The sequence below is a fragment of the Pyrus communis genome, chromosome 3, assembly GCF_963583255.1.
Source record: "Pyrus communis chromosome 3, drPyrComm1.1, whole genome shotgun sequence".
In the NCBI taxonomy this organism is placed as follows: domain Eukaryota; kingdom Viridiplantae; phylum Streptophyta; class Magnoliopsida; order Rosales; family Rosaceae; genus Pyrus; species Pyrus communis.
In genome coordinates, this window is record NC_084805.1 from 7,733,068 (window position 1) to 7,752,594 (window position 19,527).

Here is a 19,527-nt window from a genome sequence, read left to right on the forward strand (position 1 = left end):
CAGTACACCCTCACGGTTTTGTTTCTGGGAACCTACACGAGAACTTCCTAGTGGGTCACCTATCCTGGGATTGCTCTCACGCGAACTCGCTTAACTTCGGAGTTCCTACGGAACTCGAAGTCAGTGAGCTCCCAAAAGGTCTCGTGATAGGTAGAGATGATAATATACATATAAGGTTTACAGAATCCACTTTCCTGGGCGATGTGGGATGTTACATTTAATCTCACTCTTTTGCCTATAGTATATACTATTAAAATAAATAAATAAATAAATAATATATTTTTTAAATTTATATAGAATAATAATATAATAATACATTTTTAATATACAATATATACATATACACTATGGCTATTGTATTTTATAGTAAGTTTTTTTTAGTAGTTTAAAAATTAAAATCATCAAAATAACATTTTTCTTATCGTGTAGAAATAGATTACCCGCTGTAGGTCTATCCCTAACTAAGTGGCAACCAATCTTAACCTTTTGTTTTGTTTTGTTGATACAACAATATTATTCACACTAAGGGTTGAGAGGAATACATTGGTATCAAACTTGTTATTTATTAGATTCAAACCTAAGACATTTTACTCACAAGTGAGGAAAAATATCACTAGACCGTGATATTAAGTGGTAAACAGGTTCAATTGCTATCAACCCAAGCCAATAAGCCCCAAAACAAATCCACATTTTAATTATAAGTTAAACCATTACTTAGTACTGCAATAAAGTGGTATTTCTTTCACTTGTAAGTGAGAGGTTCCAAGTCAAATCTCGTAAATAGCGAGTTCAATACTAAATCATTTCACCCTACCATAATATAAATATACAGTTGTATTAAAAAATATAAAAAGGTTTCAACCAAAAAGGCCAGGTCCGTAACACAAAAGTTTTGGGCAACCTTAGAGCAAGTCTAACCCTTCTTTGGAGGCTGGCCCAAAGTCTAAAAAAATAGGCTAGCACCTAAAAACAACCACTCCACCCCACAAATAGACTGGCCTAGAATGGGCTGAGGGAGGAATTGGCCTATCTGATGTCATACTGATGTCAGCCACAACTGATTCTTTTTTTGCGGTTGGTATGTGGAAAACACATGCTCGTGGGCGCGCGTTCCAGACTTAAAAAAAAAATGTCAGAATCTCACCGTGGGTCATGTGTCCACTTTTAGGCCGTAGGATTTCAACCTTTTTGAAATCCAACAGTCCAGATTAATTAACTTAATAAAAAATGTTTAAAAATACAGAAAAAAAATTAAATGATTTTATATATATATAAATACCTAACCATCTTCTATAAAAATTGTACTTTCAAAAAATAACACGTGACGTGATAAGATTGGTTAATTGGTTAAAAATTCTATTCGAAATTAAAAATAATTTTTTATTTATTATTTTATAAAAAAAATTAATAATATTTTAATACGAATTGAGTAAATTTTGGGCCAGCTGATTTTTTAGGAAGGAAGATACACTTAGACAATTACTGTTTAATCAAGTTAATTACTATTTATTTAGGTGGATTAAATGAACTTTGGGCCAACTCATTTTTGAGGGTGGACTTACTCTTACGTAAATAATACTGGAAAGCCCAAAGAAACTCATAAGTCGACGGCTCCCGAGCCCACAAACGTCTCTGAATATCTCACTCTCTCTCTCTCTCTCTCTCTTTACAGCTTCGTCCTCGCTCGCAGCACAGCTAGATCGTAAGTGCTCTCACGCTCTGCTTCTCTCCTTTACGTGAGTCCAGGTTCAGCTCTCGTTTTCTCCGTTACTAGTATTATTATTTTTATTATAATTTTTTTTCTGAATTTTTTGATCTCTCTGATTGTTGTTACGATTGGAATGGGGAATTTAATTTTTTTTATTTATTTTTATTGTTTGGGTTTTCTTCGTTTTGGTTGATTCTTCGGTTTCTGGGTTGGATATACGGCGGGGTTTTTTCGCCATTGCTGCACATCAGCCTCCCTTTGTTAGTGGAGGTTGGGTGGCTGTTCTTCCCAAGAGGGATTGAAGCTTTGGGCTTAGGGTTTTTAGGGTTTAGGGTTAGGAGCCATTGAAGGAGGGTTTAGGATTTTTTATTTTATTTTCGTGCCGATTGTGATTACAAGTAAAATATTGGGAAATGGAGAGGGATAATGGTAGTTTTTTTTACTAGGAGATTCAATTTATTGGGTTCTGTGGGCATATGAAAATACCCTCTTTGTAATTTTACAAACGATGAATTTGTTATTGTATGAAGCAGTGAAAAGATGAATGGGTAGAAAACATATTCAAGAGAACAAAAGTGAAATTTTTTCATTCAACTCCATAAAAGTTTCGTTTTTATTTTATTTTAAATTTGATAGCAAACTCAAACCAGACTTTATGGATATTAAACATATTGTTCCATGATAAGATTACGGTTGTGTTTCTGGTTGTGGCTTATTTGGACTTGTGCTCATTTTGTATTTTTCTGATATAGTATAAAGATAGAGGCTTTCATGCTCAGCATTCAGTAGTGAGATCGAGTTAGCTGTCACAGCAATTCAGATTATTTTGGTTACTGATATAGTACCATGTACAATCAGTTTTTTGCCTATACTTTTGGTTCAAAGTTAATGCTGCAAGTTTTTTTTTTTTTTTTTTTTTTTTTTTTTTTTTTTAATAATAAAATAAAATGATTTGCGTATACATTCATTCTTCCCTAGTTGTTGATCTGGGCTGCAGCAGTTTGTCTATATCTGGTTGTTGTTACTGCTAGTATCTGATTTTTTTTTCTCTTGATATGTTGGTTTGTACAGTCTATTACTTTATGCATGTTTATTCACTACTAACATATGTACTCAAAATATACTTGCTTCCCCTGCTATGGTATAGAGAGTACTTTAATCTCTTGACGTGCTTATACTATATACAACTATCTCATTGTACAATTCCATAAGTAGCTGCCAGTGGTTAGTCAAATTGTATATCATTTGTGCTCTAATATTTTATCACATTCAAATTTCAGAGTCTCAGGAATAGTTGTGTAAACATTGTCCTTGTTTTGTATTCAGTAAGTTGCGCCCCACGAAAAAGAAAGAGCTAATCCTCAGTCCGTGAGAGACAGAAGGAAACACTACCATGAATGCTCCAGACCGATACGAACGATTTGTCGTCCCTGAGGGGACAAAAAAGTAATCATAATCTCTCTGGAAAAAATTTCAGCTCCTTTTTGAAGTATAAAGTCTGAATCCTTATTTTTTTTTTCTCTTTGCAGGGTGTCATACGAGAGGGACACGAAGATCATCAATGCAGCATCGTTTACAATTGAGAGAGAGGACCACACGATCGGCAACATCCTCCGCATGTATGCAGCCCTTTTCCTTTAGTTCAAGTTTTTATTGATTTTTTAACTTTTTCTCATTCTTAGATAACTTATATAAACTTAACAAAATACTATTTAATAATTTCCTTATGAAAATTGTGGCATTCAGGCAGCTACACAGGGACGAGAATGTTTTGTTTGCCGGCTACAAGCTTCCTCACCCCCTTCAGTACAAAATTATTGTCAGGGTTAGTTTTCCCAATTTAATTCTCTATGATTACTTATCCTCTGCAACAAAAAAGAGGAAGGAAAAAAATGCTAATCATGAAAAGAGAAGTAGAAGTGCTCATATAATGTTGTGGTTGTGACCTGAACCTGTAAATGGTGTTTTTGTAGATTCACACAAGCAGCCAGTCTTCACCAATGCAAGCATACAACCAGGCTATTAATGATCTTGACAAGGAACTTGACCATTTGAAGAGTGGTTTTGAGGTAATGCTTTTTGATGCTTCTCCTTCTCAACGCTTGCTTTGGTAAAACTCTTACTGAGTGTTGGTCCAACTAAATAAAGGCGTTGGGAATGCTTTTGAGATTCGAAACTTACCTAAACCCTATTTTTAGCATTTTTTGAGATTTTTAATATTGTGCTACCGTGGAGCCCTCTTCTGTTAAAAATGGAGTGAACTTCAGTTTCATGGTAGTTCAATCCTAAAGATTCATGGTGTCAAATGAATCTACTGTTATATTTCTATCATCATAGGTCTAGCGGATAATGATTGATATCAAGCATCTGAGAGTATAAGACTATGAAATTGATATATGTTCGACACAAGTTCAAAAATATTTTAGAACAAACTGGGGCATAAATGTTCAACACAAGTTCTAAAATATTCATGTGCAAGGTTATGCTTCATTTTATGAGGCTGTTAAGTACTATGAATGTGTCATGAATTTTGTACTTAGGAGTACAATGAGTGCATTTACATTTCTAAATCCCGTATGCAGGCTGAAGTTGCAAAGCATTCAGTGGAGTACTAGTAGGCGTCATTCCGGATCTGTAAGGAACATGTCAGATACTGACATCCGACTGTTGTCTTCTTTAATTATGGATCAAAGTACCTTGTGTGGATTTTTTATGTTTCGCTGTATCATGAATGTTTATGGATAGTTATGAAATGAGACCAGGATGAAGGGGCCAGCAGTTTCTTGAAAATATGGTGTGCATTGCTTCTTAGCATTAGTCGTGTATTGCACGTAGTTAGCTTTCAGGTCATGCATTAAATTCACACCTTCTTGTGCGTGGTCGTCTGCATCTGTAATTTCATAAGTTTTGAGAATTACGACGCACACCACGTATATTGCACGCTGTAAAAGGTCGGCATGTTTTATAACCCTTTTGCTGCTGCTCATGTGTGCAACCTGCAAAAGGTAACTCTGAAATTTAGTTGTGAATTCACCATTTGGGGTTGTTCCCCTCTTGTTCACATATCATTAGAGAGGAAAATTGAGGGTTGAAATAGATGAACGTACTTGACTAAATGTGTACTGTTATGAAACCTGCTGCCTGATTTACACGAACGACACTCGGTGATAAAAATGTGAGTGCTGAAAATTTAGGATTTGTGTCATTTGCTAAGGTTGTGAGTTTATTGGGCCCTTGTCATACCTAATCAAGAAATTTGTAGACTATAATCTTGATTTGTGATGGATAAACATTTACGTTGAGGGAATGAAATCTTATATATATTTTAGAGGAAATTGTAGCAATGGTCACTCAATTCTAATCCAACTAGAGTAATGGTTCCTCAACTAAAAATTTGTGACCATTGGTCCTTTAACTAATCAAAACGTGCGTCTATAGTCGTTTTTTAGTCACCTTCGTCAGAACTTCCATCAAAATAAGTTACGTGCCATGCATGTGAGGCTAAATCAAGGGAAAAATATGGAAAACAAAATGAGAAAAATTGTAGCAAGAATCCTTCTACTTTAACCCAATTGGAGACATGATTCCTTAACTTTAACCCAATTGGAGCAATGGTCCGTCAACTTTAACTCATTTGTGGCAATGGTCCTTGCAACATGACTCATTTTGACGAAATTCTGACCGAGTTGATGAATAGAACTATAGCTGCACATTTTGATGAGTTAAGAGACTAATGGTCATGAATTTTTAGCTGAGGGACCTTGCTCCAATTGGGTTAAAGAATCATTTCTACAATTTTGTCTATATCTTAATCTTAATTCATTACTTCACTTACCATTCAATATTACGGTCTGGTGATATTCCTCTTTACTTGGAAGTGAGAGGTATTAGGTTCGAATCTCGTGGATGACGAATTCAATACCAAATTAGGCTGCTCATTGTGTGGTTTAGCCGAACTCCTCCTTTCCTCTTCTTCTAACCCTGAGGAGGCAGGGTTGATGTGCAGACACAATGTAACATCAACAGAACCTTGTAAAATTACTATCAAATTATGCACTTTTGTTTAATGGTTTGTGGCACTAAGTGATATGCACTTTTTTTAATGGTTCATAGCCCTGAGTACTACTGAAATCGAATGCATGAAATTAAAAATAAAAAATCAAACAATCGTAGAAATCAAATATAACAGCTAAAACAAAACTAAAACGTTGAAGCCAGACCCCAAGGTATGCAGTTAATGCTACTTAACATTGAAGCCGGACCCCAAGTTATGTATAAGGAGAGTAAAATGTATAGGTTCTGGTTTGGTGTTTGTTCTGCCATTGCATTTTAAAATGAAAAGAAGCTAAAATGTTGTCTGTAAAATAAGAGGCAGGATTAGAAGAAGAAGAGCCCTAAACAATTCGGACGATGCCTCATTGGCTTGACCAAAAAACAAAACTTAATTTGGTACCGGTCCCTTGGGGAACGGGGAACCTCACGCTGCATGTGTTTGCAATGTTTAGTTTTGAACTTCATTGCTGCTCAAGATATATTCTTTTTATATCTAATTTCATTTGAAAATATTATCTTTAGCCTGTAGTTTACTGCATTACCCTGTTTTCACAGAAGAAAGATTAATATTTTAAAATAGAAGTCAGATTGATTTGTGCACATATTATTTTGATAACAACTTTACAATACATTGTTGCAGATTTAGACGTAACCAAGTTGGTTAAAACCGGCTTACTATTAATATTTTTGAGTGTGAATTTCCTTCCCTCTAATTTAGATTGGATATCAAAACAACGAGATTTTCTAATATAGAATATATTATACACCGAAATCTTTAACCTTTGCATCTCTATTTATTAGTTCTTTAGCCGCACGTCCGCTCTTTCGGTGTATGGTATACACCAAAATATAGAACTTAACAATACATTAGTATTGTTTTTCCCATTGAATGTATCTTAAATATTATAAAGTGAAGGAACTTTCTGTATATTTTTCTGTACATTGACCTTCTAAATGTTAAACAAAAACCATAGTGACTATTTTAATTGAACACAGAATCCTATATGGACACAGACAAATGCATCTTTCGAAATTTCACCTTTTCATTGCAGCATCTCTTTGCATTAATTTTAATGACCTTGGTTTTTGCAGAATTTTTGTTAGCTTCTAATTAAACAATGTGTGATTAGAAGCAGAACCCAATGCTTTAAATTTTAAGAGAAATGTAAGCATGTCTGTTAGTTTCTTTGGACATGGATAATTTGGCTTGCTCGAGATTATAAATGTTTTTTTTCTTTCTAAATTTTACAATTTGCAACCCCATCGATGTGTGAAATCCAAGCATCTTTGTGACTTCTAATTTGTTTGCTTGTAAAGACAATGATTAAACTATAGATGTTAATTAACTTAATTTTTTGGTAATCACAAATTAGAAAAACTTCATTAATTACATTACAAGACTAAACTGCATTTATATCATATAGCATTATAGTACAACACACAGTTGACCATTTCGCCTAAGAAATAAAATTGGATCCAAATATGCATTTGCAAGGTAGATGAGTAATTTGTTTGGATGTTCAGGAGGACTATACTTGCATTAACGGTCCACATTTGTTAATTATCCGAGTCGTTCGTTACTGTATTATGTGCAAGTTTCGTTATAAGGCTTATGTTACCAATAACAGTTAGGGTAAATTACACAAAAATACCTCAACTATTGGTCTCACAACACTATCATACCTCATCTTTTAAAATTGACAATGTCATACCTCATCTTTAGAAATTGGTCCAATGTTATACCTTCTGCTAGCTTGGCTGTGAATTTCTCAGTTAAATGCTAACGTGGCTTGATCCGAGACCCATTGTCTATTAAAAAATTAATAAAATATATAAAATAAAAAAAAAAAAACCCAAACCCCCAGCTTCCTCGACCCCTTCCCCTTCCCCTTCCTTGCAACCTAAATCCAAAGCCCAGATCCCTTCCCCTTCCCTGCAACCCCCGACCCTTTCCCTACCCACGCCAACATCACCCCCCAGACCCACCTCCTCCTTCTCTGCTGCCCACCTCTTTCCCCGAAATGGACCGACCCAGATTCGTAATCGAAGCCTCTGAGGCCGAATCAATGGCCAACCAGTCCAACCTCACCGTCTTCCAGCTTCTTCCCTCCTTCATCAAGTCCGCCCAGGCCCTTGCACGCCCTCCGCCTACTCCCCTCCTTCCCTGGAAATCGGATCGGAAGTGGACAGATAAAAGGTTAGCTTGCCGGCTGTTTTGTCCAAGGTGTTTGATTTTGGTTTGGATTCGAAGATGTTGTTTTCTTGTGGGGTTTGGATAAGGTCGAAACTTTATTCCAAGTCGAGGAAAGAATCTTCTTCTTCTTCGACGTCATTTTCTTTAGAGACGGAAGGATTTGGAAGTGTGGCGGTGGAGGCATTGGGTTTCCAGAACTTGACGAAAGAGGGGAAGAGATGGAGGACGGTGAGGTTGCAAGGAAGGGTGGGGAGAGGTGGGTTTGGGGGGGAGATGTTGGCGTGGGTGGGGAAGGGGTTGGGGGTAGTAGGGAAGGGGTTAGGGAAGATGGGTGTTTGGTTTTTTTTTTTTCGTTTTTGTTTTTGTTTTTTTATTTTATTTTTAAGGGTAAATTATTATTTTTTAATATTTTAGGGTAAATTACACTTTACCACCTCACGTTTGAGGTCTATTACAACCTCATACAACATTTTCAAAACATTTCACTTTCATACCTCACGTATTATTTTATTTCCATATAATACATCCGTTACATTTTCCATCCATTAATCTGTTAAGAGTTGACGTGGCGGCCACATTTGTGCCACGTGGTTGCCAAAATTATGCCACGTGGCAAAAAAATATTTTTTAATTCATTTAAAATATTATAATAATTTACCCTTAAAAAAAACACACACACGCACACACACACACACACACACACACACACACACACACACACACACACACACACACACAAACTGAAACCCACCTCCCCGCAACCCCCTAAATCAAATCAAAGTAATCGAACAACAATCAACAATTACCAGAAATCCCAGAAGGCATCTTGACCATGGAGACAGTCATCAACCTACTTGCGGGGACGCTACTCACCTTCACAGTAGTCGTCAAATTCGAACCCTCCACTAGGAAACGAAGAAGCCGTTGTCAAACCCCTAGCTGCTCTTACTCTTCTGAATGTTCGACTCGGTGACATGACGACGTCGTTAAGGAACTCACCATTCCCTATCTTAATTCCATACGACGACGATGCAGTAGGAGGAAAGGCGGGGAAGAGCTCAGAGGAGTTGTTGTAACTCTCAACGAGCACAGACTCTTGATGGGTCGGTGAGGCGGGAATTGCAGAAAAAAGAACCAGACGGCTGGTATCGGAAGAGTGACGTGACGGGGGGGATCATTACCGGAGAAAGGGAGTTATTGGAGGATGAGTTGGAGACGGTAGGCGAGGAGGAGGCGATAGGGTCGAGCAAGGCGAAGAACCTGACTTGTCAGACCTTAGGGTCGTTGACTGTGCGACGAGGTCGGCGAGGGTCTATTTGGGAATTTGTGGGTGTGAAGTGAGGGTTTTTTTTGGGGGGGGGGGGGTGGGAAGAGTGGGTTTTGGGGTGTGGAGAGAAAAGTTAGGGGGTTTTGGATTGTTGGATTTGATCGGCGAGGGGATGGAGAAGACGGGAAGCAGCATAGAAATGCAGAGTGCATGAAAAAGAAGTGGGGTGTGTTTTTGGATGGGAGGGGGGGGTGAAAAGAGTGGAGGAGAGGGAAGGTTTCTGGGTTTGTTTGTGGGGGTGAAGGTTGTGGGGAGGTGGGTTTCAGTTTGTGTTTTTTTTTTTTAGGGTAAATCATTATAATTTTTTAAATGAAAAAAAAAATATTTTTGTGCCACGTGGCACAAATGTGGCCGCCATGTCAGCTCTTAATGGATCAGTGGATAGAAAATGTAATGGATATATTATATTGAAATAAAATAGTACGTGAGGTATGAAAGTGAAATGTTTTGAAGATGTTGTATGAGATTGTAATAGGCCTCAAACCTGAGGTGGTAAAGTATAATTTATCCAATATTTTAATAGAAACTAGATCCCAAATCAAGCCACATCAGCATTTAACTGAGAAATTCACGGCCAAGCTAACGGAAGGTATAACATTGGACCAAATTCTAAAGATGAGGTATAACATTGTCAATTTTAAAAGATGAGGTATGATAGTGTCGTGAGACCAATAGTTGAGGTAGTTTTATGTAATTTACCTTAACAGTTAGTATGTGCATGAACAATTGAGGCTAACAAATTAACTCACGTTTACCATTACGATTCTCGAGTTTAAAAATATAGGCAAAAAGAGAGTACAAAAGAAGTGTAATTTGCATAATCAATTGGTAAAAGAAGTCTTGAAGATTGCTTATAACCTAAAACAAAGAAAAGAAACTTGTAGGGACACAAAGAAGTTGAAAATTAGAGATGAACAAACAAATATAAAACTACGAATATTTTTATTTATTGAAAACAGAGAAATACGACCGACAAAACTACATAATTCGAATAGACTACATTTAAACAAAATTTGATTTTCATACTAAACTACAAATTATGTTTATAGAGAACAATAAGAAACCTTAATTCAGACAGATTAGGTCTAAACTCAAACAAAAAAATAAAAAATAAAAAATAAAAACCTATATTTCCAGTAATGATAATGTGGTCAATCCCCCGGTCTCCCTAGCATTACCCTTTCTCAAAGGGTAGGGGAGACCAAATTTTAATATCAAATTTATAAATCAAATGATGTGTCACTAATAAGAAATAAGCACGTTAATCAATACTTCAATAATAATTCAATCATCAACATCCACATCATCTAATTTACAAATTTAATTTGAAAATTTAGTCTCTCACATTAGATTAATGTCTCAAAGATTGCAAAATTTGTTATTCTTGTTGCAGTCATATTTAGAATAAGAATGTGATTGTGTAAATCCTAGGAGATATGGGAAAATATCTTATATTCCTATTAGGACTAGATTACCTATTAAATGTTGTAATCCTAAAGGGAAAGGTTTTTACCTATTCTACTACTATAAATAAAGGCACAATGAGGTGAATCAAACACACCTCACAATTAAATCAATCTCTCTTCTCTCTTATTGTGGCCGGCTCCCCCTGTCTCTCTAAACCCTAGATCGTTCAATCAAATAGGCCGATAACACGTTATTAGCATGCTCCTGCCAGAAGCTAAGGAATTGACGCATCGTAGAAGGAGGCTATCATCCACCAAATTTAAAGGCTTATTCGTTTTCTACTAATCATGTATGCTTAAAATAAAAGAAGATATTTGAAATGTCCACAAAGCATGAAAACATTCCCCATGATGCATGAACCCCTCTATGTTTATATTTTCCTTTCAATATATATATATATATATATATATATATATATTGTATAAGTTTATATATTTGTCAATATATATATATATATATATTTGTTTCATGCATCACACAACTAAATTGTTATGTAGAATTTGTGAGTCAAACTATACAAATAAATTAGAAGCATATTTAGGGTTTTTCCTAAACCCTAAAGGATTTTTTGAAAAAAAAAAAAAAGGGGATTGGACATGGTGCGGCATACCACCACACCATCACTGTGGAAGCAGCCACCAGGCCTCGGCCTGGCACTCACCTCAGCAGGACCTGAAGTCCCATGCCTATCCTGCTGCATTGGCCCACAACCATGACACTAGCCTTTTTGAGGCTGAGCCTTCACTTGAACCCACATGCCAGTCCATGGGGCTGGGTTTTTGTCCTCCCGTGCATCACCCATAAAGCCAGCTCATGCTGGGCCTTGTCTCGTGCACCCTCTTCCTAAATGAAAACCCAGCTGTGGCTGGGGGATTTCTTCCACCCCGTGGCCTGCAGCCATGATCCGAGGTCCTTTTTTTGGGCATTGCCTTATACTTAAGGCACCCAACTTGTGCCTTTTACCCATGGCATCAAGCCCAAATTATTTTGGGGCTATATAATTGATCCAAAAATATTATTTTAATATTATCTAGCTTCTACAATCGACCCCGTATGGTTCGATATATTGAATTAATTAAAAGTGATATGTGATCCATTAATCTGATAATGAATCCAAAATTGTTGACCTAAAGATCACTTTTGGACATTAACGATTCAATCATTTATTTTTATACTTTGAACTGTCACATATTTTCGTAGTAACGAAGCTCTCACACTTGAGTTCTTGAAGAACCTCAAATCCACTATATTCAAATTAGTATATTGCATTCTGTGTTTCTTGCAGGAACCTCTCATTATGAACTAATTGTTCATAAAACTAAATTGAACCTATAATTTCAAATTTAGTGCCTTTGAAACCCAAATTTTTCATTCAAAACATACCACATGAAACCTGTAGTTTTCATGCATAAATTAAACCAATACAAGTCTATAGAACCTATATGTTCTACGATATATGTCTATGGCTTACCATATGACTACTCATGTTTTCCCCTTTGTTTTAGGGACATGTCGAACTTGAACAAGCTCGATTTCTCTGCTCTAGAAGTCTCTGGAAGAAACTATCTAAAGTGGGTTCAAGACGTGAAGCTCCATTTAACTGCAAAAGGGCATTAGAGCCACCATCGAGGCACCTATCGCTGACAAACCTATTGACGAAGCTCAAAAGGCTACTACAATGATCTTCATTTGAAGACACATCCATGGTGCATTACAGACTGAGTATCTCAGTGAGGAAGACCCACACACCATCTGGCTTGCTCTGGCTGACCATTTTGATCATCAGAAAGACATATACTTGCCTGAAGCAAGACACGACTGACAGTATCTTCGCTTCCAAGACTTTAAGTCTGTGAATGAATACAACTCTGAAGTTTGTAGAATCCGCTCTTTGTTCAAATTCTGCAAAGTGGAACTAATTGAATAAGATTTGCTGGAAAAGACCTATTCGACCTTCCATGCCACCAATATTGTCTTGCAACAACAATATAGGGCACCAAAATTCACCAAGTTTTCATATTTGATCTCTGTTTTACTTATCGTTGAAAAGCAGAACCAGCTTCTGATGAAAAATCATCAAGCTCGACCCACTGGCTTGAACGCCGCGCTTGGAGCGTATGCGACCTATTCCAGCAGCTATCAATGACGAAAGAATTGTCGTGGCCGTGGCAATGGGTGACAAGTCCAACCACGGGCGCAAGATCAACAAAATGCCACACCTAAGGGAAAAAATGTGACCCAGCAACGTCCACCACTCTCCCCTAAGGCCCCAAACTTCAAGAACAAGGGCAAAGCTCCCATTCAGCCTACTTCTATTGAACTGGACATGTGCTATCGCTGTGGATTAAGGGATCATTGGTCACGCGTATGCCAAGCTTCCCCTGAGGTTTTTGCCAAGTATCATTCCCGTCGTGAGTCTAACTTTGCACATGTGGATCATCCGAAAGATGCAACTACATCAATGAAGATATCAGATTTTCAGGAGGCGTCAGCGCCTATGGATGAATAAATTAGACATGTTTTTAGGGTGTTTACCCCTAGTGGCCGAACCCACTAGGAGTGGCCAGCCCTACCCCCTTATTTTGCTAGGTTTATGGTTTAATTTTGAACAATTTTCCTATGTATTTGGAATAATTTGTTTGGTTTTGGTTTGTTTTGAATTATGGATTGTCATTTGAATGGATATTATTCTCTCGAATTGCTTAATTGAATGAATGGACTTATATCTATGCATGTGACCATTTTAATCAATTTGTTTCTAGGTATGTCTAGTGAGGAAGTTAATTGTCTGGCAAATAATGCAACCACGCACACAATATTGCATGAAAAACACTATTTTACTAACTTCATACCCAAGAAAGCTCATTTGACAACTCTCTTAGGCTCATCCAACCTGATTGAAGGATACAGAAAGTCACGTATCATGTTGTCCAATGGTACAATTCTGACTATTAAGGAAACACTTTATTCTCCACGTTCCGGAAGAACATTGCTGAGTTTTAGAGATATTCGAGATAATCAATATCATCTTTAAACCACTGAAGATCATGGTTCTGAATTTCTTTGTATCACTTCGTATGAATATGGCTAGAAGTATATTCACGAGAAGTTGGAATGATTGCCGAGTGAGTTGTACATCACAACCATTCGCGGCATAGAAGACCACAGTGTGGTCGGCCCTATGCCTGAGTTCTAGGACACTTTGTTGCTTTGGCATGACCGTTTGGACATCCTAGACGTGACATGATGCGCTATATCCTCAAATCTTCACACTGGCATAAGTAACATACTTATGTTGGACTCCTACCATGCAAAACGTGTTTTTTAGGGAAGTTGAATACTTAACCCTCATATACAAAGATTATTCACTACCCCCCTAAATTTCTTCAGAGGATTCAAGGGGACATTTGTGGACCTATCCAACCAACCTGCGGACCATTTAGATACTTTATAGTGTTGGTTGATGCATCGACACGATGGTCACATGTTTGCTTGTTGTCCACACGCAACATTGCGTTCGCTAAACTCCTAGCTCAAATCATTAAGCTAGGGGCTCACCACCTTGATTATCCGATCAAGTCGATTCGACTGGATAATGTTGGAGAGTTTACGTCACAGACTTTTGATGATTATTGCATATCAGTAGGGATTGATGTGGAACATCCTGTACCCCATGTTCACACTCAAAATGGCCTGGAAAAAGCTTTCATAAAGCGCCTTCAATTGATAGCTCAGACTTTAGTTATGAGAACCAAACTGCCGGTATCTGCCTGAGGTTATGCAATATTGCACGCAGCTATGTTGATCTGCCTGAGGACCACCGCTACTGAACCACATGCACCGTTACAGTTAGTCACTGGATACGAGCCTAATGTCTTGCATTTACGGGTGTTTAGGTACGCCATTTATATGCCAATAGCGCCGCCGCTATGTACAAAAAGGGGTCCTTAAAGAAAAATGGGAATCTATGTCGGTTATGATTCGCCATCAATTGTTCGATACTTAGAACCCTTGACAGGAGATCTCTTTACCGCATGTTTTGCGGATTGTCACTTTGATGAGACAGTTTTCCCATCGTTAGGGGGAGATAAGCATGCTAATGTTACCGTAGAAGGCCGCGAATTGTCGTGGTATGCCCCCACTATGTCTCATTTAGATCCCCGCACTGCCCAGTCTGAAACTAAGGTGTGACGAATTATAGGTCTTTAGAGCATTGCTCAAAGCATGCCGGATGCTTTTAATGATCTAGCTAAGGTGTATACCCGCTGCAAACACACCTGCAAGGATAGATGTACCCGCGTACGTCAATAACCCACCTGGGAAGGCTGGACCGTCCCCGAAGGTGGGGAGGCCGCACCCTCCACGCGGCAAAGTATATTGGCGGCTAGCCAATCACCTACTCCGACCCTGAAGCGTGGCAGACCCTTTGGTTCAAAGGATTCACAACCCTAGTTTGAATCCGACCATTATTCACTCATCTGTTTCGACACATGAGGTTATTCTAGATTATGGTGACGCTTCAGATGAAACATGCTGGTCTCTCGAGAATCGTGAGATTTCGATTTACTACACAATATTGGATGATGTTTGGAATAGGAATAAGATGATCGTTGAGGATGCATTCTCGTACTTAGTAGCTATTGACATCATGCTTAACGATGACATTGAACCACATTCCGTTAATGAATGTCGACGTAGAACCGATTGGTCAAATTGGAAACAAGCAACCCAGGTCTAACTCGATTCACTCGCGAAACGTACGGTATTTGGACTTATCGTTCCTACACCACCACGCGTGAAGCTTTTTGGCTACAAGTGGGTTTTCGTGAGGAAGCATAATGAAAAGAATGAAATAGTGCGATATAAAGCACGCCTCGTAGCGCAAGGCTTCTCTCAGCGCCCTGAGATTGATTATGAGGAAACGTATTCCCCCGTAATGGATGTTATAATGTTCCGCTACCTAATCAGTTTGGTAGTTTCCGAAAACTGAATATACAACTTATGGATGTGGTAACCGCGTATCTCTATAAGGATCTAGATATGGAAATATACATGAAAGTTCCAGAAGGACTTTTATTGACCGGCTCAAATAGTTCTAGACCATGAAACACTTTCTGAATTAGGTTGAGGAGGTCATTCTACGGATCGAAACAATCCGGGCTGATGTCATATAACCGTCTGAGTGAATAGTTGACAAGCCAAGGTTATGTGAACAACGAACTATGCCCATGCATGTTCATAAAGAAGTCACATTCCGGATTTGCAATCATTGCAGTTTATGTCGATGACATGAATCTCACTGGGACTCCCGCAGAGCTTGAGGAAATTGCTGCACACTTGAAATTAGAATTTGAGATAAAAGATCTTGGGAAAACTCGATATTGCCTCTGCTTGGAGATCGAGCATTGTTCAGATGAAATCTGAGTACATCAATTGAACTACACCCAAAAGGTGTTGCATCATTTTAATGAGGATAAAACGAAGCCTTCGAGTACACTCATGATCGTTCAGACTCTAAATGCTCAACGAGATCCCTTCTATCCAAAGAAGGATGAGGAAGAGATTTAAGAACCCGAAGTTCCTTACCTAATTGCAATTGGGGCTTTATTGTACTTGGCTCAGTGCACTAGACCTGACATCTCATTCGCTGTGAATCTATTGGCTAGATACAGCAATGCGCCCACAAGCAGGCACTGGAATGTTGTTAAAGACATTTTGCGCTACCTCAAAGGTACAACGGATTTGGGCTTGTTCTATACCCGCGAATCTCCAAATGTTGCCGCCCCCTATGGTACTTGGATTGATTATTGCTTTGTTGGTTACGCACATGCTGGATATCTGTTTGACCCATATAGAGCACATTCTCAAATGGGTTATGTCTTTATCGTTGGAGACATTGTTATATCTTGGATGTCTACCAAGCAAACGCTAGTAGCAACTTCGTCTAACCATGCTGAGATTCTCACCCTACATGAAGCATCACATGAGTGTTTTTTGGCTGAGAGAAGTTATAGGACACATTCGAAGCACTAGTGGTCTTACATCAGTCGTTGACTTTCCTACGACGATCTTTGAAGACAATGCAACATGAATTGAGAAGTTGAAGAAATGATACATCAAGGGAGACAACACCAAGCACATAGCGCCGAAGTTCTTTTACTCACATCAGCAGCAGCATCATAACATTGAAGTCAAGTAAATCCGTTCCCAGGACAACCTGGTCGATCTTTTCACCAAGTTGTTGCCCAAGTCTACTTTTTAGAAGCTTGTCCAAGGAATTGATATGTGTAAATTATCTGAGTTGAATCGCTTGTAGTTCTCTTATTTAGAAGTTATGTCTAACTCAGGGGGAGTATCTACAAGTATACTCACATGATCTTAATGTACTTTTTTTTCCTACGATTAAGAGCATTTTTCCCACTGAGTTTTTGCTACCTAACGAGGTTTTAATGAGGCACCCATCCCGGGATGATCATATTCCGTTGAGTTCTCTACCTTTGTCCAATTTGACGTTTGTTTAAAGACATTATGCATACTTCTCACTTTTCTCATTAGTCTATGGGTTGGGCCTTGGATTTTACCATAGCAATGTTTTGTGAGTTTTACTACAAATGCATACTTCATTTAAATTTGAGACTCGTGATCACCCATTGTGCCAATGACTTCATCAACTATTCTACCTTATCTGCTGAAAATCTGATGCGATGGTTTGTTGAGTATTTACATACTCAAGGAGGAGTGTTGCAGTCATATTTAGAATATGAATGTGATTGTGTAAATCCTAGGAGATATGGGAAAGTATCTTATATTCCTATTAGGACTAGATTACTTATTAAATGTTGTAATCCTAAAGGGAAATTTTTTTACCTATTCTAGTACTATAAATAAAGGCACAATGAGGTGAATCAAACACACCTCACAATTAAATCAATCCTTCTTCTCTCTTATTGTGGCTAGCTCCCATCTCTCTCTCTAAATCCTAGATCGTTCAATCAAATAGGCCTACAACAATTCTTAATTTTTTTCCTGTATTTTTACTTTTGGGTCTTGGTTTTAGTTTCAAAATTTATTAACCACCTATATTTTAATAAAATAAAAATTTTCGGGGTCACATAATTTAACAATTTTCTTTGATAAGAGTTCTCCCAGAAAAAAAGGGTTTTTTGTTTGTTTATGCCAAGGTCATCATGAAGTTGCAAACTCGACTATAACGGCCATTTGTCCCTTGAATTTAGGCTAATATGCAAATCATCTCAACATTGTTAATTAATTTCTTACACTTTCTTTTGGTTAAATTTATAAATATGCATTCGGTGTTACTCGTTGTAAAACAAACTTTCATATATATCATGCTTTTGATTATGTACTTTTTGTCAAACTCAATTTGACATGCTCCGACCCTGATATCCCTAAATATCAGGATAGGCACGTATTGGCTAACATCTACGGGTGACGAAGCCATTTTAAACATGCATGCAAATTAAAATATGTGGTTAGAAAGAATATACTGATGCAGAACCGTGTTCAGAGCATACAACTACTCAAGAATAATGTGAAAGAATTATTATAAAAAAGGTTTGAACAAGGGAATGGATCCTACATTGGGAAAACTCGAAGATCCCTACACGAAATTGCCCTAACACCGGGATTATGTGCCTCGATTCTAACTCGTGAGGGGGCGCAAAAACAGAAAAGGTGAGTGGACCAAAGTTTATAATAATAATAATAATAATAATAATAATAATAAAAGAAAACCATTTTATTTATGACCATACTAACCCCCTATTTTGAAAACACATATAATACTACATAATAGGTTTTCTGAAAACTCTAGCATACAATGAAAAACGTTCTTAAAACATGTACTTGTAAAACAATGCTCAATATTGGTGTTGTCGCTGCCCAAAAGAAAATCCGTAATCTCATTAATGATGTATTCACTAGGGGTATCATAGTGGCCCGAAGGCATAACCATCACAAAAGGTGAAGCTATACGACACTGGTTACGCCAGTGAAGAAACCATGGTCCATCATCCAAAGGTGAAGCTATACGACTCTAGGTTATGCCAGAGAAGAGGATATAACATATATATGTATATGTAGTGGGTCCATCACCTGAGGCTGAAGCTGTATGACTCTGGGTTACGCCAGAGAATAAATGGGGGGTCCATCACCCAAAGGTGAAGCTGTATGACTTCGGGTTACGCCGAAGAAGAAACATATACATATAACATATCACACTGACACTAGCCCCAGGCTAGTGAAGCTGGGCATATGTCATCAATATCATCAATTGTGTCCTATGGCTATAGACATCTGCATACTCGGTTGTGTGTATGTGATGTATGATAACCCATATCTAAAACCTGAAAACATACCTCAAAACTCATATCCAATCACCGGAGCTCAAAAGCTCAAAGCCTCAACACATAAATACATGATAATTCACATTCGTAAATCCACAGAATTGCAAATACGTAAATCCAAAGATTCATAACCTTTAGTAAAATGTCAATTCGATAAATCATTAATATTTCCTTAAAAGCAATTTAATTAATTCATAAATTCTCCTCAAGTCATAATTATAGAAATCCGTAAAAATATAATATAAAACATACTCAAATCATGAAATATGAAATGCATGCAAACCTAATATTTTATAAAAACATGCAATTAAGAAGGGGTCCACTCATAGATGTTTTGTTGCCCGAAAGCCGCGTGAACTTAAGAGAATGATGTCATTTCCCACCGACGCACCTAAACAAATAAAGAGGCCAT

At 37.7% G+C, this 19,527-nt stretch overlaps 1 protein-coding gene across 3 annotated transcripts; it reads left to right on the top strand.

Annotated features, from left to right (window-relative positions):
* Window positions 1–1,611: 1,611 nt before the first annotated feature.
* Window positions 1,612–4,769, top strand: LOC137729095 (DNA-directed RNA polymerases II, IV and V subunit 11-like). 3 transcript variants are annotated; one of them, XM_068467922.1, is made up of 6 exons: window positions 1,612–1,702; window positions 3,035–3,154; window positions 3,238–3,327; window positions 3,455–3,533; window positions 3,682–3,777; window positions 4,291–4,769. In XM_068467922.1, exons 2-6 carry the CDS (start codon window positions 3,102–3,104, stop codon window positions 4,321–4,323), a joined length of 351 nt encoding a protein of 116 aa, XP_068324023.1. In that variant the 5' UTR covers window positions 1,612–1,702; window positions 3,035–3,101; the 3' UTR covers window positions 4,324–4,769. The 3 variants fall into 3 exon arrangements, with proteins under 3 accessions (XP_068324023.1, XP_068324024.1, XP_068324025.1); XM_068467923.1 differs by having other exon boundaries at window positions 1,649–1,746; XM_068467924.1 differs by having other exon boundaries at window positions 1,656–1,736.
* The last annotated feature ends 14,758 nt before the right edge of the window (window positions 4,770–19,527 follow it).